The sequence below is a fragment of the Pholis gunnellus genome, assembly GCF_910591455.1.
Source record: "Pholis gunnellus genome assembly, chromosome: 7".
NCBI lineage: Eukaryota > Metazoa > Chordata > Actinopteri > Perciformes > Pholidae > Pholis > Pholis gunnellus.
In genome coordinates, this window is record NC_136533.1 from 13,729,273 (window position 1) to 13,749,681 (window position 20,409).

Below are 20,409 nucleotides of genomic sequence, written 5' to 3' on the forward strand. Positions count from 1 at the left end.
AAGGTGTATCAGGAGAATTATTCTAAAATGTGACTTCATGTGAGGACTGCTTTATAGAGGACTGTGTAGTTCTGTATGAATTCCTTGTGTGAGAAGGTAGACATGAAATGTGTGTGTGTGTGTTCACATGCCCTTTTTTCAATGTTTTAAATAGGGCAAAAAATATAAACAAATGGATATTTACATCAAGAGCCAGCGATGTAAATAATATGAAGGATCAATTGAAAGTATTTTATTATTTTGTCCCAGCACTAGTGTAAAATATAAGATCATTTGTTTATGATGAAATCCAAATAATTGGTTTAAAGCCAAATATTTTTTCCCTGATATCACATTTGTGTTTACAGGTTATCCCTTTACATCAAAGAAGCACACATTTGATATCTTATACATTTACTGTAGTATCAAAAAAGGATGCACATGTAAGGATGAATAAAAAACAGCAGATCTACATATTGTCTTAGCTTCAATTATCATTTTAACATTCAAACCCATACACGCACGGACGCAGCAGATCACATCTTGTTTCTGTCTGTCTGTCTGTCTGTCTGTCTGTCTCTCTCTCTCACACACAGACACACACACACACACACACACACACACACACACACACACACACACACACACACACACACTGCTGTGACACACACCTTGCAATATGGACTAACGTTAAAAATATATCACCATTCACTGTCATTGTCTTTTGCTCATAAAATGACATCAAATTGTCACAGTTCTAACTGAAGTAATAACAAAAACAGGACATATCCATGTAAGCATAAAGAGAACAGAGCAGTCACTGATTTATGTTTGTGATAACCTGCAATCTTTGCTTGCTGGCATGTGCCAGACGGACAAGCACTTTAAATGTTTTCAAATATTAAAATAATTATTGAATGTTCTACACACGTAAACCAAATCATTTGGCACTTAACTAATTGGCCAATGCATCGATTCTTTACATATTTATAGTTTTACAAATGCAAGAAAATAATCAGACCAAAACAAGACAAACCAAAATCAAAATGTCAGCGTTCTCAAAACCAACACAACGAAATAGCATTAATATTCATGTACGACTCCGATGTGGCCTTGTAGTGCGGTTGTTTCACGCAACAGCGAGCTGATAGTAACCTGACTGCAGTTAATGCTATAGCCTTTTTATATTCTGTGGTAATACAATAATATGCCCATATTTGCTTTCCACAGTGACTGTCTCTGTAACATCGTAGCCTTTCACACCTTTCTGAATGTATATTAATACAAATCTAAAATAAGGACGAGGTCAGTTGTGACAATCAACACCAAGTTAAGTATAAAATATATTATTTGATCTTGCAAATAAATGCAGTTTTCCCCTTCTTAAATATGGACGATCGACAGATTGCACGTCCAGCGAGAAATTCACAATAGGATTATCATAACAATAGACCCGAGTGGCGAGGATGGGACGGCCGGAGCAGAAAAAAAAAACCCAAAGCTCTTATGTGATGACAAACACAGAAGTGGACACATCAATTTAGGCTAAAGTATTTTAATGTTATCCAAAAGGAGTAAATTAACCAGCAAAACCAATGCCCGCAACCCACCTGCAGCCTCGGTCCAAAAACAGTCAAGAGGGAAATGTCTCATTTCATATTGAATTATATTTAGACGAGACCTTTTCCCTTTTTGTTTTAAGCATTCATATTTTGACTTGTTTGTTAAATGTGAATATCTGTCAGCTAGAAACCTTGCAATTACATGCTACAACTTTTCTAAAGCAGGTGGGCTATCAAACAGAAATTTAAATATTTCATGAAAATAATGCGATTTATGTATGGGACATAATGTTTACATTTGAGCGTCCAACTGTCTGCTTTAACACAAACAACATGCATATATAATATTCCTAAAACAATCCCCAAGGGCCTTGCAATGTGCTTTTTGTTCTCAATAGTGAATCACGGTGATCGTGACGCATTTTGTGGTAGATTTTCATAATGTTCCTCTAAAATCCCTTTGTCTGTTTTTTTGGTGAATATTGACATTATTGTTGCCTACTTCGTGGTATTTTAGCATGTCTTCTGGGGCATCTAGAGATTTTCTTGCGATTTAGTTTTCTCTCAAATTTACAAATATTTTTTTTTTTTACATCAGCTGGCCTTTGTTTTAACATCCATCCAAAATATAAAGCTGGAATTTTTTTGCGACAACATTCTTTTTTCTATAAAAAAAAAGAAATCTTTCAGCTGAATTTTATCGTACTTTTAAAAAAAAAAATTGTCTTCTCCTCCCTGTCCTCTCTATGCGTCCCCTGTAGCCTCTCCCCCTCCCTCCTCCCTCTCTCTCTCTCGCGGAATCCTATTGATCCAAACGGGCTAATTAGCGGTGTCTGCGCAATTACGCACATGCGCACTAGGCGTAATCTCAGCCATTTTTTGAAGGAAACTAATTAGCAGGAATAAAGAGCCAAGTGTTTTTCCCCCACAGTGATCAGAACTCATTCTACCTCTGGAGCTCGCACAAACCCCTCCGTCCCCCTTCTTCTGTTTACTACAGCCTATATGTAGCTTTAATTACAACTTGGACCCCGCTGCTCTCTCTCCCTCTCCCCTTTTTTTTCCTCCTGGCTCCGTAAAAACGCAGAGGATCATTCATAAGGAATGAGTGGGCTCTCTATACGATTGTTTTCCGGACTACTACACGTTCAGCGTACGGAGCTTTGTACCAGAGCCGCTGCATAAATGTAAGTCTGCCGTTTGTTTACGATATTAAAGGGACGGGAGGAAGCCACCCCGACGGTGGGGAGGAAGGGGTGTTTGGTTAGTGCAGCCTGTAAATCGCACAAATCGAGCTTTTGTTGATCTGCTTGTGCATTGGGTCACCTGTTACTGGATACTGAACGCGATCACTCTTGCTTTAGCTGAATCGGGAGTGTGGAACGGTGCGGTCCACTGTAAACAAAGGCTGAAGTAGTCTGGAGGCTGAGTGTTGGTCGGTGGCTTGACAACACAGACATAGACGGGGAGTGAACTTCAAGTCGCTGCCCGTCCGGTATTCTCCAACAGCCCCGTTTGGTTACCCAGAATAATGCAAAATACAGCTTAGTGCTATTACCTTGATTCTTTATGCGGGGTCCTCATGCAAAGCAGTTGCGTTCAAAACAGTATTTGTCCATGTCCAACCGTATTTGTCGAGGTCCTATGAAGACAAACAAAATGCATTTTCTCAAAGTATAGCCTTACAACTCTACTCTCAAGGTCTTTCTCTCACCCCATCACACCCCTTTCTCTCCTTTCTCTCTATTCTTAATACACACACACACACACCTACACACACACACCTACACACACACACACACACACACACACACACACACACACACACACACACACACACACACACACACACACACACACACACACACACACACACCAGCCTAAGATTCGGGGGACACATTTTTTGTTAGATATTTGAGCATTATCTTTTGTTGCAAATTCTGTTGTATTCACACCTAATAACAAACATGTATTGTGCATTCATATTTTCAGTAATTATAGGTCAAATTTCAGGTGTTTTGTGCCTGTGCTTAATTGACATTATCGCAATCAGTTTGCAGAAGACAACAGGATTTACTCACATTAACACACACATAGATGTAGCCTACACACACACACACACACACACACACACACACACACACACACACACACACGTTGTTAAATGATGGTTTCCCGCACTTGTGATCGATAGAGAGCCAGGAATGTTTGTATAAATAGTTACATTGCCGATAGACCCAGGTTATTGATTGCAGTGTAAATGAAAATCTTTATCAGATTAGAGACTCTTCTCAGCTGCTGGCAGTCAGGCTCAGCCCCTCAGCACTATCCGGCGGGACAGTGGACAGCTGCAGTGGGCAAGGGTCTGTGGCCTGTGACATAAACACAGTACATTAAAGCACTATCAGAGTGCCGATATGAGCCATATATCTTTAAGGTGCAGAGAGGGGAGAGGCGGTGGCTACAGGAGAGAGAGGATATTTAAGCAGCAGAAGGAGGAGGGGGTTGGTTGGTTGGTTGAAGTAGAGGGTGAAAGGGTACATTAAGGTCTCTCCTTGATTAAAAAAAGGTCAGTAATGAGATTGTGGGACACACACAGAGTAAGAGAGATATATCTGTCTCATCTGGCATCAATCTGTCAGTTAGAAACAGAAGAGGAGGAGAGGCTCGATTTATTTTTTAGGAAGTCACTGTGATGCATGATTGTGCTGGTAATGGAGATTATTTGTGAAACATCACTGATCAATTTTGGGAAATTGTAATTATTGACTTGAATGTTTATGGTAATTCATGTATGATGAAATGTCACAGCTCATTGCCAAATTTTATTAAAACCAGATTATTTCAAAAGCCAAGGAAATGCAGTCTTTAATACATATTAATTCAAACATTACTTTAAATTATTTTTCTTTTAAACACACCATTATTGACTATATGCATTATACATAAAGTTTCAGTTTATAACAAAAAGGGATTCATTTTAATCACTGCTTCATTGTTCATGTATATGGGTGTGTTTTTAGTGTGCAAGCAATGGGACTTAGTGTATAACATTTTACACACATACAACGAGGAGAGGAGATAAATAATACATTGCACTGCAACACCAGTAACTATTGTCATACAAATTACCACAGATTTTAATCAAAATCTGTCTGAAACCTCAACAAACATTTTATAAGCCTCATACAAATATTTGTTGCATTTGGACTAAATCAGATTACACAGGTGTTTATTGTATTGTGACCACCCCGTGTTTGCACTGCGTGTTATAAAATGGCTCGTGCTAAACAGAGCTCCAGTTTTCTCCCCTAATATTTCTGTACCAATGCACAGCGAAAGACCGATAAAAGCAGATAAAAGAACAGTTTTTAAACCCAGTGTATCAAAGTGTGGCAATTTAGTGGAAGCCCTTTAGCTCAGCAGCATTCAGTTCTTTATTTAATCCTATCCCCTGAGAAATATTATAGACCTCCTGCGTAGCCTTTACCCGCATTCCTCTACCTAGTTTAGCGCTCATGCTATTGATTTTCCCATTAAGGGCTAACGCTAACCCCTGAGTAACCAGCCTCTGTATTGCGCACTGTGAAGGCAGTATTGAACAGATGCTATCCAGGGACTGTAATCAATGTCCTCCACTGTTATGCAATATTATTTACATGACTCATGTATTTCATTTTCTCCCTTTTTCCCTTCACTTTTCTTCTGTCTCTGTCTGTCACGCTCTCCTCTTCTCTTTCTCTGTATCACAGGTGGGGTAGTAATGCGTGGCAGCTGTAGCCTCTGGTATGGACAGCGGTGAGGGAGGAGGAGGGGATGGAGGGGGAGGAGAGGAGAGAGATGCTGACCTCAGTCCCCAGGCTTTATCTCTTCCTCTCCTGACCCTAGCGGTCGTTCCGGAGCAGGGGTCATCTTCTCATACCTCAGCCATGGCCCCTGCCAAAGAGCCCCTGACCCTGCCTCAGCAGGAGGAGGAGGGCGTAGAGGGGTCCCAGGCTAGAGAAGAGACCCAGCGAGGTGAGCAGAAAGAAGGAGGCCGACATTCACAGGAGAATGGAGCGTGTCAAAAGCAGGGGATGAAGGGAGACTTCGGGGAGGGAAATTTGTCAGGGCAAAGGAAGGAAGAAGGGGCGGTGCATGTAGGTGTAGGAGAGGCGTCAGTTACAGGGGGCCTCCCAGCAGCCCTTAGCAGCAAAGGGGGAGAGGAGGAGGAGAAGGAGGAGGAGGAGGAGGAGAAGGAGAAGGAAGAGGAGGAGGCCATCTCAAACCAAAGCCAAACCAAATCCAAATGTTCTTTATTACCTCAACAGAGCCAGCACAGCTCTTCTTCCAGCACTGCGAAGGCCAGTGGCACACTCGACAGCAAAATAGCCGCCTCTCCAAAGCCCTCCCCCACTCCTTCCACCTCTCCAAAGCCCTCCCCTTTTCTTTCCACCTCTCCAAAGCACTTCACTTGTCCGTCCTCCTTTTCTGCCCTGCTGAGCGAGACAGAGGTAAAAGACATTAAGGGAGATCAGGGCTGGATTTCTGAGTTTCCTCAGAGCTTTAAATCCCAGCAGTCTACTCTGGCTTTCACACTGGCAGGTACGGAGCCTGCCAGTACACCTGCTGAGGATGATGGGCCAGCAGGGGTTCCTCACTCTTCCATTTCCAATGGAGATGGTGCCAAAGCTCCAGAACCAAATGACAGCCAGCTAGACACAGAGGTGGATGACGAGAGAGACAAAGAAGAAGAACAGAAAGAAGCTGTCCTTAAAAACCTTAACCAAGACCTCTCTCCTAATTCACTGACCAGTCACATGACCATAATGCACTCACGCAACTCCTGCAAGACGCTGAAATGCCCCAAGTGTAACTGGCACTACAAGTCTCAACATACACTGCAAGTCCACATGAAAGAGAAACATCCGGAGACGGGAGGCCAGTGTGTCTGTGGGGCCTCCGGGGGAAAGTGTGTGTGTGGCGGTGCAACACGAGGTGTGTGTAGCTATTGCAGTTCGGGGAAACCCCATCCTCGCTTGGCCCGTGGCGAAACCTATGCCTGTGGCTACAAGCCCTACCGCTGTGAGGTGTGTGACTATGCTACCTCATCGAAAGGCAACCTCAGCATACACATGCAGTCGGATAAACACCTTAATAACGTTCAAAATGGGGGACACTCGAATGGTCTCCTGCACACTTCTCACATTACCACAAACAGCAGCTCCTCCGACGGTAACGCGGTGGACGAGCCCACATACAAGCCCCCGCTCTCTACTCCCACGCCTACTACCCAGCCCACCAAGGTCCCACCACCTGCACACACTCACTCCCATGGTAAGCGGTGGCGGTGTGACGTGTGCGACTATGAGACCAGCATTGCCCGCAACCTGCGCATACACACCACCAGCGAGAAACACACGCATAACATGCTGCGGCTCCAGAGAGGTTACTACCTGTCTCACTGTAGGAGTCTTGCCCCGCAGCTGAAACACTTACAAAACGCAGGTGAGTAATGCATCTCTCGCCGTAATCCAACAATACAAAAACAAAACGTGTGCAAATTCTTACAGTGGATCTCTCTCTTTTAATGTTTTAGGTGCGGAGCTCTCCTTGAACATGCGACTGACCAGTCAGCAAGTTGCAGATCAGCCAGTCACCCTTGGGTCTACACTGACTCCTTCTCCCTCCCCCTCCCCCTCCCCCCCTCCAGCCCCGTCTATGTCCCCCACTGAACCCCTCTCCCAGGGGGGCGTGTTTCAATGCCTTGTCTGCTCCTGCTTTTCGTCTGACAGCTTAGAGTCTGTGGAGCAGCACCTGAACGCCCCTCGCTCTCTGCCCCAGTCTGAGTGGTGCTCCCTGGTCGCTGGTGGCTGCCACTGCAGGCTGTGCGGCTACACCACCCAGCTGAGGGCTAACTTCTCCTTGCACTGCCAGACTGACAGGCACCGCACCCGCTACCAGCTTGCTGCTCACCTCCAGGAGGGTGGGGATAGGGGTCAAGAGGGGGCTGCCCTTATTGCTAAGGGCAACCCTGTCCAGCTGAGGTGCAACCTGTGTGACTACGTGACCAGCAGTTTGGACAAGCTGCGAGGACATTCCCTCAGTTCCCACCATGAGGCCAGCGTCCGGGTTTACCGAGTCAGTACACTGTCATTAGTAACCTTTATCTTAGGGCATGCAAGCAGCATTTCAAACATACATGTATTCAGCGATTCGTGATGATCGGACTAGATTTAGAAACTGTTGGCAACCATAATCCTTTTCATTCTCTCCTTTCTGCCTCATTCTTTTTAGTTCCTGCAGCAGTATGATGGTGAGGTTGATGGGGGATCGTGGCTGTTCCATTGTCTCTTATGCAACCACTCCTCCTCTTCTAAACTACAAGTAATGAAACACAGTCAAACCCTAACCCATCAGCAGAGGGAAGGGCTACTACAGCTGCAACCAATGGGCGGAGAGGAGCTGGCAGCCATTTTTACCATCAGGAAAAGCCCTGACGGTGTCACAGGTGAGAATATGAACCATGTGGCCGTATTTGATTTCATGTTGCATGTGCTAGCTGACGTCATCGAGTAGAGCGGGGATTGAGATGAAAAGAGTGAGAAAATAAGTAATGGCTTTTGCTGAGATATTGATCAAGTAAATTGATTTGTCAATACACATCCTTGTTATACCCCCAATAACCCCTGACAACAGCTAACTAGCACCTGCTAATCAATGGACCAATACAAATCCCCTGGATAAGGATGGGGGAACTAAAGGCTAGTCACCCGTTTGTTCAAGGTAAAACACTGAATTTACATGGTCTGGAGTGTGTCAACTACTGGGACAACCTCTAAAATTAGTTGTTCAACACTTCAGTTGTAAATTAAGTGCATCCTGTGATTTGTTTATGTGCAGATTAAGACTTATCGAGGTGAACTGATGTGTTGTAAGTCCATATTACCTCTACTCCACCTCTGAGGAGAATCTAATGGAGAATCAATACTTGATCAATAGTGTATGGAGGCAAGCAAGAAGAATAGAGTGAGGTCCAAAGAAATTGGTCTTTTTGACGGATGCTATCTAGAGGATATTATAAACTACAATTAACCTGATAGTTTGTGAGAACATATTGTATGAAGCACAATGTTTGTGTAACATCATGTCCCCCCTCAGGAGAGCTAAGTGAGGATATGGAAACTTCCAGTGAGACCACCACTGGTCCTTTGGACACAACCAAAGACATTTGTAACTTGGGGGCGAAGATGATTTCTAAGGAGACAGGTATGTTAATTCATAGTTCAAATGATGACAGCATGATAACCTATGATATACATAGTAAATATCAATCCATTTTCATGTTTATATGATTTTTTTACATGAAGAAACAACTAGGGAGGAGGAAAGAGAAAAGAGGGAGTCATTTCCATCAGTCAAGCGTCCATCCTCTGAATGCGAGGAAATGGAAAACTCTATCCCAACCAAACGTCCCAGAATACACCAGCAAAATCAGAACCAGCAGGTGAGCGGTTGACACACATTTTAATAATTTAAGTATGTCCTTGTTAATCTAAAATGTATCCACGGACACAATAAATGCAGTTCTACTGTTCCCACAAACCTATGCACACCTGTGCACTTTTTCAGCCTTCTAATTCAACACTTTTTAATAATTTTTCCCACTTCTCTCCTTTCTCTCTTTCTCTCTCTTGCTCTCTCGCTCTCTCTCTCTCTCTCTCTCTCGCTCTCTCTCTTTAAGACTGTCCAGTGCCCTTTGTGCCAGGTCAAACTCTCACTCACACACCTGCGACAGCATCTCACGCATGTGCACAGTGTGGCACAGGACTGTGTAGACAAGCTCATCAGCACAGTAAGTGTATGCAAGTGTGTATTCGTTGTATTTGCGTTTTGTCAGGAAGCAAAAGAAAACGTGAAGGCAAAGCAATGGGGGATGGGGGAGAGTGAAATGTAGGGAGACAATTCCATTAAGAAGGCACCAGAGAGAAAGGCACCGCTTTTTTTTAATGCATGTTTAAGTAGCTCCCCGCTATCATCTTTGATGCAGCCGTGCATTCTGTGTGTATGTGTATGCGCGTGTTTTAGAGTGGAAGAGAGAGGGGTTTGACTGAGTGAGTGAGGGAAAAGCCAGTCTTTCTATAATGCATGTTTAAGTAGCCCTCTATTACCAGAAGTGCAGTCAAGCTAAAAAGGGGCCCCCATGCTTTTTACTGTGTCTCTCCAACTAACAAAGACTGGTCATCTATCCACATCACCATCCTCCATCTCCCTGGCCCGTATGCTAAGTGGCCTTTGTCTCTTGCGCTCTTCGCCTCCACTTGACTGACTGCTTTTCACCCTTTCTCCCCTCTGCTGTCCCTCCCTCCCCCCTTCACCTACTCCTATCATTCCTATTCAGCAATATCTGTCCCTGCCCCTCCCTTTCTGTCCCTCCCAAGCTCACTCTCAATTTCTTATGCGTTACCCCTCCCTTACCCACTCTCTCTCTCCGAAGCAGTTTTTTTTTTGTTCATTGCCCCATACCTTCTCCCTCTCTCTCTTTCTCATATTCTATACCCCTTACCCCCCTGCCACCCCCCACCATCGTCCTCCCTCCCTCCCTCCCCTCCGACCCCTCCCTCACTCTCTCTGATAGTAATTGAGGTTCATTAATTCAGACTGAGGTGATGATGGCCATTATGTACCTTGCTTTCCAATTACGCTCTCTAGATTAAGCCTGACCTTCAGTTTTCTCTGCAGTGTGTGTGTGTGTGTGTGTGTGTGTGTGTGTGGTTGTTCTTCTCTTTCTCTCTTATGAAGCTGTTACGCAGAGAAAACTCTTGTCATGTAAATCTCATCTTTAGCTGTCTGTCCTTTCCTAAGGGTAGCTAGCTGTTCGCATAGATATGGTATTTGCTCTCAGTGCTCGAAGCTGTGGAGATGAAGGTTTTCTGTATGAAGAATGATTTTAAATAAATTCATTATTCAGCTCAGTAAAGTTTTATTAAACCCTTGGGGCATGTTGGACGGAGCTGAAGGGCAGACCCACATATCTCACCATATACACTTATTACCAAATTGATGTGCCTTGCTGTCTATACTGCTGCACAGGCAGGTGCAAGATGTAACGATACACTCACAGATTCACACTTTAATGTTTTATGATATTAGGACAGGGTATGCAGGCACTCGTGTTTCTGCGTCTGGATATTTGCTTGCTGTTATTCTGTTCAATTAAATGTTTTATTCATAATATAGGATTGAGAAAATATGGTAATATCCCATTTCTCTGTCTGAATTCATAAAACAGCACGGATTATAACTGGCAACACACCCCCCCCCCCCCCTCCAATAAAAATAAAAAACAAATTGACACACGTTTTATTATTTGCAGGTCACACTATCCATGGAACAACCACAGCCTCAGCTGCAGACAGAACCACAGACGGATGATACTCATAAAAATAAAACCACCAAGAATACCAATGCAAATTGTTCCCATACTGCTGATTCCAGTGCCTCACTTGATTCACAAAAAAAACAAGGTTGGTTTAACATGCACCGTAAAAAATACCATATTTTAGAGATTAATTAGGAGTCATAAAACACATTGTCTTCTTGGTCTAATGTTATTTAAAATTTACTATCACTATTTACAATTTTTTTTTTTTTGCCATTTTGCAGGCATTTCAGTAGAGAACACTGAGGGAGATGTAGCCGCACCCAAAGATGTCACAGCTCTACTCACCCCACCCCTAGAAGACAACGCCACTCACCCTTCCAATGGCAGACTGGCTCCTCAGTCCCCAACTCAGACCCCCCCCTCCTCCCCGACTAGCGACCCCCCTCCTCTTTCTGATCGCCATGGTTACCGGTTCCGTTGCAGCAGGTGCAGCTTGGCGTTCCCCACTCAAGAGAAGCTCCAGCTGCACTGGCAGTACCATGCCATGAGGGCGGCAACAGAGTGCCCCTTCTGCTCTCGACGATGCCGCAGTCAGGAGGCCTTGCAGAGACACATGCAGAACACACACTCACAGCTGGACAACACACAGGCACAGAATACACTCTTACCGCCTCACACTGCTCAATACATGGAGCAAAATATGAGTTCAGTTCAACAAGATTTTAGTTTATCACCTCAAGTAGGTCAAGAAGCAGGAGAGGGTGAGGCTGAAGAGATGGAGGAAGAAGTCCTGGGCATAGAGGTAAAGGAGGAACAAGAAGAAGTACAATTTAAAGAGAAGAACGTGATCGGTGAAGTTGATGGAGATGAGGAGGATTTAACTGAGCCAGAGAAAGGGCCACATGAGGAGATCATATCAGAACCTACTTACAGCTCCCTTGTCAGAAAGAGCTCCAACCCCACAATGGACCGCTATCTGGATCCAACCAGGCCCTATAAATGCACAGTATGCTCTGAATCTTTTACCCAGAAAACCATTCTTCTGGTCCACTATAACTCTGTGTCCCATCTCCACCGGGCCAGACGGGCCCTACAGGACTCTGGCGCAGGTGTTGCGGTCCCCGAGGCTCCCCGTGGTCCAGATCCTAGGCCCTACCGCTGCCGATTGTGTGGAGTGGGCTATAGCCAGAGCTCCACACTGGACATTCATCTTCGCTCTGTTCTTCATCAGACTAGAGCTCGTGCTGCCCAGAACTCAGCTCCACAGAACCCAGCATCTAGTGCAGCTGCTCCAGTGTCAGTCCCCACTACTGCTACTCAGGCTGCTACCAACAGAGAAGAAGTATCAAAGGCTTTGCCGTTCACCAAGAGGCCAGATGTAGTAAGCTCTTCAACCTCTTTACTATTAGGCCCGGGCTTAGCAGCTGAGGCGCAGCCAACCCTCTCTATCCCAACTAACAGCCAGCAGGCTAAAACTAGAGTTGCAGAACTTATAGCGTCAAGAAACCAGCTAATGCTAATACAACAGCAGCAGCTAGCTCAGGCTCAGGCACAGGCCCAAGCTCAATTACAACAACACACAGCTCTGCTCCAGTCCCAATTAATGCAGCACCTTCCCTTAGGGACAGAGAATCTCCTTAAACAACACTTCTCCCTGTCACCAGATAACTTGCTCTCTCTGCAGCAGCAACTTCTTCTGCCCTTTTATTTGTCAGGAGACATGAATATTAACCCAGAGTTAACTGTTAAGAGCCTTGAACTGAGTCAGTTAATATATGCCAACTCCATCCCCAAAGAACAGGTTAAGGTGGAAGTTAAAAGGGAGTCCCAACCTCAAATAGATGAGAAACAAACTCAGAGACAACGTTCAAACTCAGCTGTGAGCCAACCAAAAGATCGTATGCAGTGTGAAGCCAATGTTGAAGCTGGCTGCAGTGGATCCGCCAACAACCAGTCAGAAAAAGGACACAGCAATTCTAATCTAGAGGAAGAAAAAGAAGAAATGCCTGTTCCTACTTTTAGAAATAAGTGTCAGAAAGAGGAAACGGATTCCTCTTCATATACTCTTCATGGATTTCAGTGTCCTCCTCCCAGAGTGCCCTATGCAGCTGTGAATGGCGAGCCTGTTCGAGCCCTGCTGCAGAGTTATGGCTATGAGTTGGCACTGCAATACATACAAAGTAGACAAAGACACCAGCAGCAGATAACAACCTATATGATACCAGATAAACAGGAGTGTCCTGATATCAACAAGATGGAGGTATGCTCAGAAGAAGAAAAAGTTGAGTTAAGTGGACTACAGGATGGAAAGCTGGAAGGCTGTGACAAGGATAACAAACAAGTAGAGGGCAATGGAGAAATAGAAAGTTTGCCACATGACAAAAAAAAGAAAGACAAGGAATCTGTAAACAATGAGTTAGGTTGTAGTGGAAGGGGAGAAAAGTGTAGAGACTGTGGCAAGTTCTTTTCAGATGCCTTGATTTTAAAAAGTCACCGGGAGTACATTCATAGGAAAATGTTTCCTACTCCTGCACTGGAGAGATTTTCCAGAGAATACAGGCTGCAGTATGACCAGATGTACCCACTCACACAACCTAAATCTGGGGAGAATTCAACTGTTTCAGCTGGCGCCCCAGTCCCATCCTCAGAAACAGAACCATCACTGGAACCAGTTATGCCTCAAGTTAAAAGCCTCTCACCTGTACCGTCATTTTCAGATCCCGTAACCAAAACGGGTGCTCTTGCTACAGACCCAACAACAACTGCCCCCACACCTTCTTCTTCTCCATTTATTTCTCAAGAATTTCCACAACAAGAGGCACCCATCCCAAGCACAGCTGCTACAGCTACTTCTCAAACCACATCCCCAGCTAATGCCATACCTCTTACCTTACCGAAAATTCCTATGCTTCCTTTAGCCTTGCCCCAGCTTCCTAAAGCCCAACTGCCTTTACCTGAGCTTACCCTACCCCACATTCCGTTTCCCATGGACCTACCTCTCCTCTCTCCAGTTATGATGCAGTCTGTGGGTCTCCAGCCCCAATCTTGGTTAGACTTAAGTGTCAACCCTGAGTTGGCAAAACTCTACCAATCTCAACTCAACACAGCACTGCTAGGGCAACAGCCACAGCTCAGCCCTTCTTTGCTTGTCCAGCAACCCCAGCTCAGCCCAGCTTTGCAAGGTCAGCCTTCACAGATCAATTCTGCACAGCAGGGTCAACCATCCCAATACAGCCCCATCCAAACAGGACAGCAACCCCAAGTCAGCCCAACAATACTTGAACAACAGGGTAAGAGAACCCGAACCCGAATCTCTGAGGAGCAACTGACTGTCCTGAGGAAACACTTTGATATTAGCACCCTCCCCAGTGATGAAGACATGAACAAGATGTCTCGTATGTCTGGGTTGCCTCATAAAGTTATCAAACACTGGTTTCGCAACACCCTATTTAAAGAGCGCCAGCGAGACAAGGATTCCCCTTACAATTTTAATAACCCCCCGACCATAGCCCTGGAGGAGCCCAGAGAAGTAGCACAAAACCAGCCTCTGTCCCTTTCTCCATGTCCACTGTCCCCAGGCCTTCCAGCCCATACCTCCCCACTGCCCCAGACAACAGACCTCCTGAGAGGAGAACCCCATAGGGGCCGACGCTCTTCCCGAACCCGCTTCACGGAACAACAGCTGGAGACCCTGCAGGGGGTGTTTGAGGCGACTCCGTATCCCAGAGAGGAAGAATATGACCGCATGTCTGCTTTGTTGTCTCTCCCTAACAGAATCATTGTTGTGTGGTTCCAAAATGCAAGACAGAGAGCCCGTAAAAATCAAGACCGAGGGACAGATGATGGATTAGAGGGGAAGAACCAACTTGACAACATTCACAGACAGAGAAAAGGCTCCTATAAGAATGATGATGACGATAACGGCTGTGGGGATGAAGCACAAGGTGAATCTCAAAATGAAAACTCCATGGATCTGACTTATGAGTATTACACCAACCCTGACTCACCTGTCCTTGATTCTTCCTCTCACTTCATAGAAAGTGAGCATCTAACAGCCAATGGTGAACCAACACCTGTTACTAGGCAACAAGAAGATAAAACAATCTCTTCTCAAGCTAACAAGAGCCTAGCTCTTGTTCAAACTCAAAATGAAATGTCAGATGCAGACATCCAGCGTAAGGAAATTGTTCAGGCCTTGAAAACGGGGTCCTCTCCACAACCTGAGCCCAATCTGCAGCCAGAAAGTAGACCCCAGCCTCGCTCCTCCTCTTCTTCACAAAAAACTGTACAGGCCATCACGTCCACAGCTCATTCCAGCCAGGGGCATACATGCAGCCCTCCAGCTGATGATCCAGCTGTTGAAAAGCCTGTTGATGCATCACCCAGCCTCCCTGCTGCTTCAGAGTCCGACACAAGCCACATTCGGCTGCCTGATGCCACCTCTTGCCTATCCACTGAAACCCAGCTCCAACCCCAAACGCAGGCTCAGTTTCAGTGCAGTCTCTGCCCAGTGTCCTTGCCCTCATTCCAGCTGTGGCAGGAGCATCAGACCAGGCACCTCCTGGCAGCTCAGTCCCAGGTCCAATTTCTCCACTCTGGCTTCACAGACCGAACCATGCCTTACATGATGCTCCACCCCAACCACACCCTGATGGCCAGCCAAATGCTTTCAGGCGCTATGTCCCAGATGCACCCTAATCCCACACATTCCATGATTTCACACTTAAACAGCATACAAATTAACAACACGCTCTCTGATCACTCGAGTAACAACCTGACCAGCCTCTCTCAAAGTTCCATGACACCCATGAAGCAGAGTTCAAAGCTCATGTCAGAGACCAGTTTTGAAGGCCAAAGGAGCAGTAGAGAGATTGAAGAAGAGCACCGAAGGGATAAGCGCCAGAGAACCACCATCACCCCAGAACAGCTTGAAGTGTTGTATCAGCGCTACAGTATGGACTCTAACCCCACCAGAGGAGTCCTGGAAGGCATTGCACGCGATGTAGGCCTGTCAAGACGTGTGGTTCAGGTATTCTAAGGATGTTTTTTGGGGGTTTGATTATATGTTAATGTTTTTTGGAGAGAGGGACAGAAAGCAAGGCATAGAAAATTACTTAATTATGTTGTGTAACTAAAATTTTAAATCATGCTGGTCTTTCCTTCACAGGTCTGGTTTCAGAATACACGAGCCAGAGAGAGAAAAGGACAGTTCCGATCAATGGGGCCAGGATCCAGTTTCAGCTTGGGTTTGAACCACCTGCGCTGCCCATTCTGCAGGGCTCTCTTCAAGGTAAAGAGTGCTCTTGATGCCCATATGAGGTCACGCCACTGGGCAGAGGCTGAAAGAGCAGGCTACAACTTATCGATGAGTAATGGATCCAATGGGCAGATTGGGATGGCTATGTCATCTGTCATGGACAGACCAGGTCCATCTATCTCCTCCAACCTCATCCCAAACCATGGCTATGTCATCATTAACAAAGAGTTAAGTACGAAGCCACCTGTGACCTCTTTGTCTTCAACCACTGATCTGAACAACCCAGAGGAGGATGATGACTATGAAGAAGACGATGAAGAGTACCCATGTGAGGAGGGTTCCAGTACGGCTGACCAAGGGTCTCCTAGTCCTGAGGGATCTGGCGGTCCAAGCTCAGATTGGGGTGAGACGCAAAGTCTGCAACAGCACCATCATCAGCAACAGCGCCAGAGGACACAAATGAGCCACTTCCAGGTACTCCAGCTCAGAGACTTCTACAGGAGCCACCGTACCCCCAACCGACACGAGTGTGAGACACTGGGCCAGGAGTTGGGACTGCCTCACCGAGTTGTGCAGGTAAATGTTTCAAATATTCATAAATGATCAAATGCAGTTTCATTTTAATTTGTTAAAGATGAAAAATTATAGTTTGAGAACAATTAAGTATGTGAAGGGAGATAGCTAATTCATTCATACAAATCTTTTTTTCTTTTTACAGGTGTGGTTCCAGAATGCCAGAGCCAAGGAGAAGAGGGCCAGGAGCCTGAGCTCTGACTCTGCAGAACGGGAGCAGGCCGAGCTGTCCGCAGGGGCAGGGGAGAGAGACAGAGCTTAAAGAGGCAGACTACGGCTGTTTTGCTTCTTTCTACTACATTCTCCCCAAAACCCCTCCTGCACCTGCTGTTGATCTCTAAACATATACCTTGTCCACTTTGCTGCCAAACCTGTAACCTGAACACCCCAAAGATACCGAGCCACAGTGGCCCAAAGAGAAACTCTCTCAACTGAAGGAGAGAGCCCAAACCAAGTCCTCTCTACCACAGCTTTCCTCTTTTCTTATTGTTCTTAAACTCTTTCCCGGTCTGTCCTTTCACGTTGAAAAGAGCTCCTCTCCCTAATACGTCAAGACACCTTACTACAACCAAACTCCACCTTGATAAAAAAAACCAACCTGATGCCACAGAGGCCAAAGAGCATTCTCCAAGTATGTGACCTCACTGCCCAGCTAGACCTGCAGTCTACCTCTCAGTCTGCATGACAGACTCACAGTGGGCCCTCCACCAGACAGTGCTAGATGACTAGCTGTGTAGCATGTAGTGCCAGTCTGTAAGAGGCTGGAAAATAAATTGTCAAAGAGATTTTAGTGTAAATAGAGAGCTCCAAAAGATAAACTTGAAGAAAAACAAAGCAGTTAACAGTGGAAGAAGAAGATGAAGAAAAAAAAAAAACATGGAAAAATATCCTTGAAAGAGATGGAGGTATTCGCATAGAGCTTTTGTAAAGACTGACTCAGATTCCAAAGCTCGTAACCAAAATTTTTCATGTCTGTGGATTTAGTTTCAACACGTTTGTTTTCAATAACAAACTGCAGAGCTGACGTCTGTACGGTGAATGGGTGAGATCTGCAGCTGGCAAAATGAAGCCGAGTACCAATAGACTGATACGGTGCCAGAATGCAGCTTCACCCCCCACAAGCCAATGATGAGTCTTCTGTTGTACATGTATACCTTCTATGTTCCTTTAGTGGATAACAGCCCAAATAGCACAGAACGAAAAAGGCCAGTTTGTCCTGAACGGGGCAAACTATTTTTTATAGCACTCAACCATTATACTGTATATGAAAACTTTAACCAAACTCAAATTTACATTGTGTGTGTTTAGTAATAGTTTCTTAATATAAATCGTATGGACTGAGATAAACTGTCTTGCTTCGATATAATAGTGTCATGATTATGAAAAGATGATGACAGCTTTGATATGTTCAGGCAAGGTGACTTACTGCCTTTCCGTTCTATTTGAATATACCAATGGCTGACCGATGTTATTTGATTAATGTAAAGCTTTCTATGCTCAGGTCAACAGCTCAACATGGCTCCGCTTAAATTGTGGTCTTAATACTGTACTTTTCTGTTTTTAAAACAGAAGAGGCATGGTTTAACCTAGGACTAAGTATTAAAAGATATCTACAAAAACATCTGTATTTCAAAGATCTGAGCTTTTCACCACTGAGTAATAGATTGTTACAAAAACCTTATTGAAACTAAAGTGTTTAATAGTGTGAGGGGTAAATGTACAGTATTTAGCTTTTGTATGGTTGACTCAAGACTTCATTGGATGATTGAGACATGGCTCCCTTTTCCACTTACAGATAGGGAGCTACTGCGCAAATCTGAGAAAAACTTCGGATGTTATTGATGTTATTTTTGTACACTTAATTTATTTTCCCTCTTTCTCCTACCTTACCGACTTTCCTCTTTTGCTCTCTACCTTTCTTCCTGTGTTCATTTGCAACCAGTCCTTATTCTAACTGTAATAATGATAATATAACAATAATAGCTAAACAATAATTAATGCTTTAAGACAAAAATCCAAAGACGTGATAATACTTTAACCATATGACCTACAAAAATAAGCGCTACTGTTTACTTGACGATGTATTGCTGTTTTTAAAGAAGGAAGGAGTCCCTATATCTAAGCTACTGTTTTCTGCCTCTCATAAGCACACTGGAGACTGTAACCAAAACCCCAAACTAGAGCCATGGCAGTCTGTAATATAGCGGTTAAAGAGTTTTACTTCTCTTGAGAAATGTTGCAGTTTATTTTTCTTTCTTTTTTACCATAGTGTTGAACTTCAGCCCTTAAGGATGTCCAGTTTGCTGCTAATGTACTGTAGTTTCTAATGATACTGTAGAAAGATGCATGCTCTGATCGCTTTACCACTAGGCTTTAATGACTACAAACTGTAATGATACCTGTGATGCTGTTGATAAACTGCTCCTATGTTATTCCGTTGTAAACAAATGGATATGTGGGGCTCAATTCCATCAGGTTTGTTTTTCAGTATCCTAATAATTACCCCGACTCAGAAGATAAAAATGGCTTTCGTAATACCAGAAATATTTTTTCAAGCTTCAGTTTTAGAGAAACCTGCTTGGGGCATTCATTTCTCAATACTTACGGAGATACTGCATAGCTATTTGAAGGAGTTCAGCCCCAAATCTTCCACTGGTATGGCGTCAGCCTTTCTGTGTTGCAATGTCTCTAGTCTTCAGCCATTTGTCCATCGAAAACAGCTTTGCTGAACTCGTCTCAGACTGACATCACAACCAACTTTCCAAAGGATGTGGACTGACTTACTCTGTCACGTTTTGTTCTTAAACTAACCAATGTTTACGACAATACCAATGAGCTTTCTTCTGTACAGAAATGTGCATTCCAAATACCACAAAGGCAGTTTTTTGTATACTGATTATTTAAAATTTCATTTGTCATATTCTCTTGATCTTATTGACTGTAAGATGTAAATATTGGGGTCCTCTATGGTGAAGGGACTCTGTTATCCTTACTGTAGGTAAAACTATTCTTTTCATTTTTTTTCTGGATATGTTGTTGCCATAGTGATGACCAAAAAGATACCTGTGATGTGCACCTGTCCTTATGTCCTGCTCCAGTGGTTTAGTGCGTCTCTATACTCTCCCTCCCCAAGTTCTCCCCTACTGGTGTATGTTTCTCTTCCTTTCCCTTCTCATACTCCACTGAGCTAAATAAAGTCTGCTTTGGTGCATGCTCTGGTCTCATCCCTGGTCTAACCAAGAGAAGCCATTTTGTGAATGTTGTGGTATGCGAGGGTGTCTGCCTGTTATGTGTGTTTCATATTGCAGGTTGTATGTTGTGTGTGTGTGTCTGGCCAGAAGGCTTTTGATGTGCAACCGTGTGTATGTGTGTAACACAACAGTGTGTGGAAGGCGTTTGGTGAATGGAGCCATGACCTCTGGGGTCACTTCATTAATTACATCTGTGACATTCAGCCAGATGAGTTTCCTTTGTAACTAAATGATATGATGAATATTAACGACCTCGGATGAATTACACTGCTGCTTCTGCTGCTGCTGATGATAATGTGTTTTACGACTCTGGGAGAGAGGGGAGTAAAATTGCACACTACAGCATATTTAGATCACGCAGATTTTCATATGCAACATTTCAAAGACCACAGCGTAGGTTGGTAGAGCAGATTTTATTATTTT

The 20,409-nt window shown here is 44.4% G+C and overlaps 1 protein-coding gene across 1 annotated transcript; it reads left to right on the plus strand.

Moving 5' to 3' along the window:
• Positions 1-5,329: 5,329 nt before the first annotated feature.
• On the plus strand, positions 5,330-16,997 carry LOC306698121 (zinc finger homeobox protein 3-like; the record flags this gene model as incomplete). The annotated part of the gene is made up of 10 exons (XM_079162299.1): positions 5,330-7,028; positions 7,120-7,661; positions 7,818-8,031; positions 8,682-8,789; positions 8,891-9,027; positions 9,265-9,375; positions 10,897-11,047; positions 11,187-15,934; positions 16,073-16,738; positions 16,881-16,997. 10 exons carry the CDS (start codon positions 5,330-5,332, stop codon positions 16,995-16,997), a joined length of 8,493 nt encoding a protein of 2,830 aa, XP_079018425.1.
• Between the last annotated feature and the right edge of the window lie 3,412 nt (positions 16,998-20,409).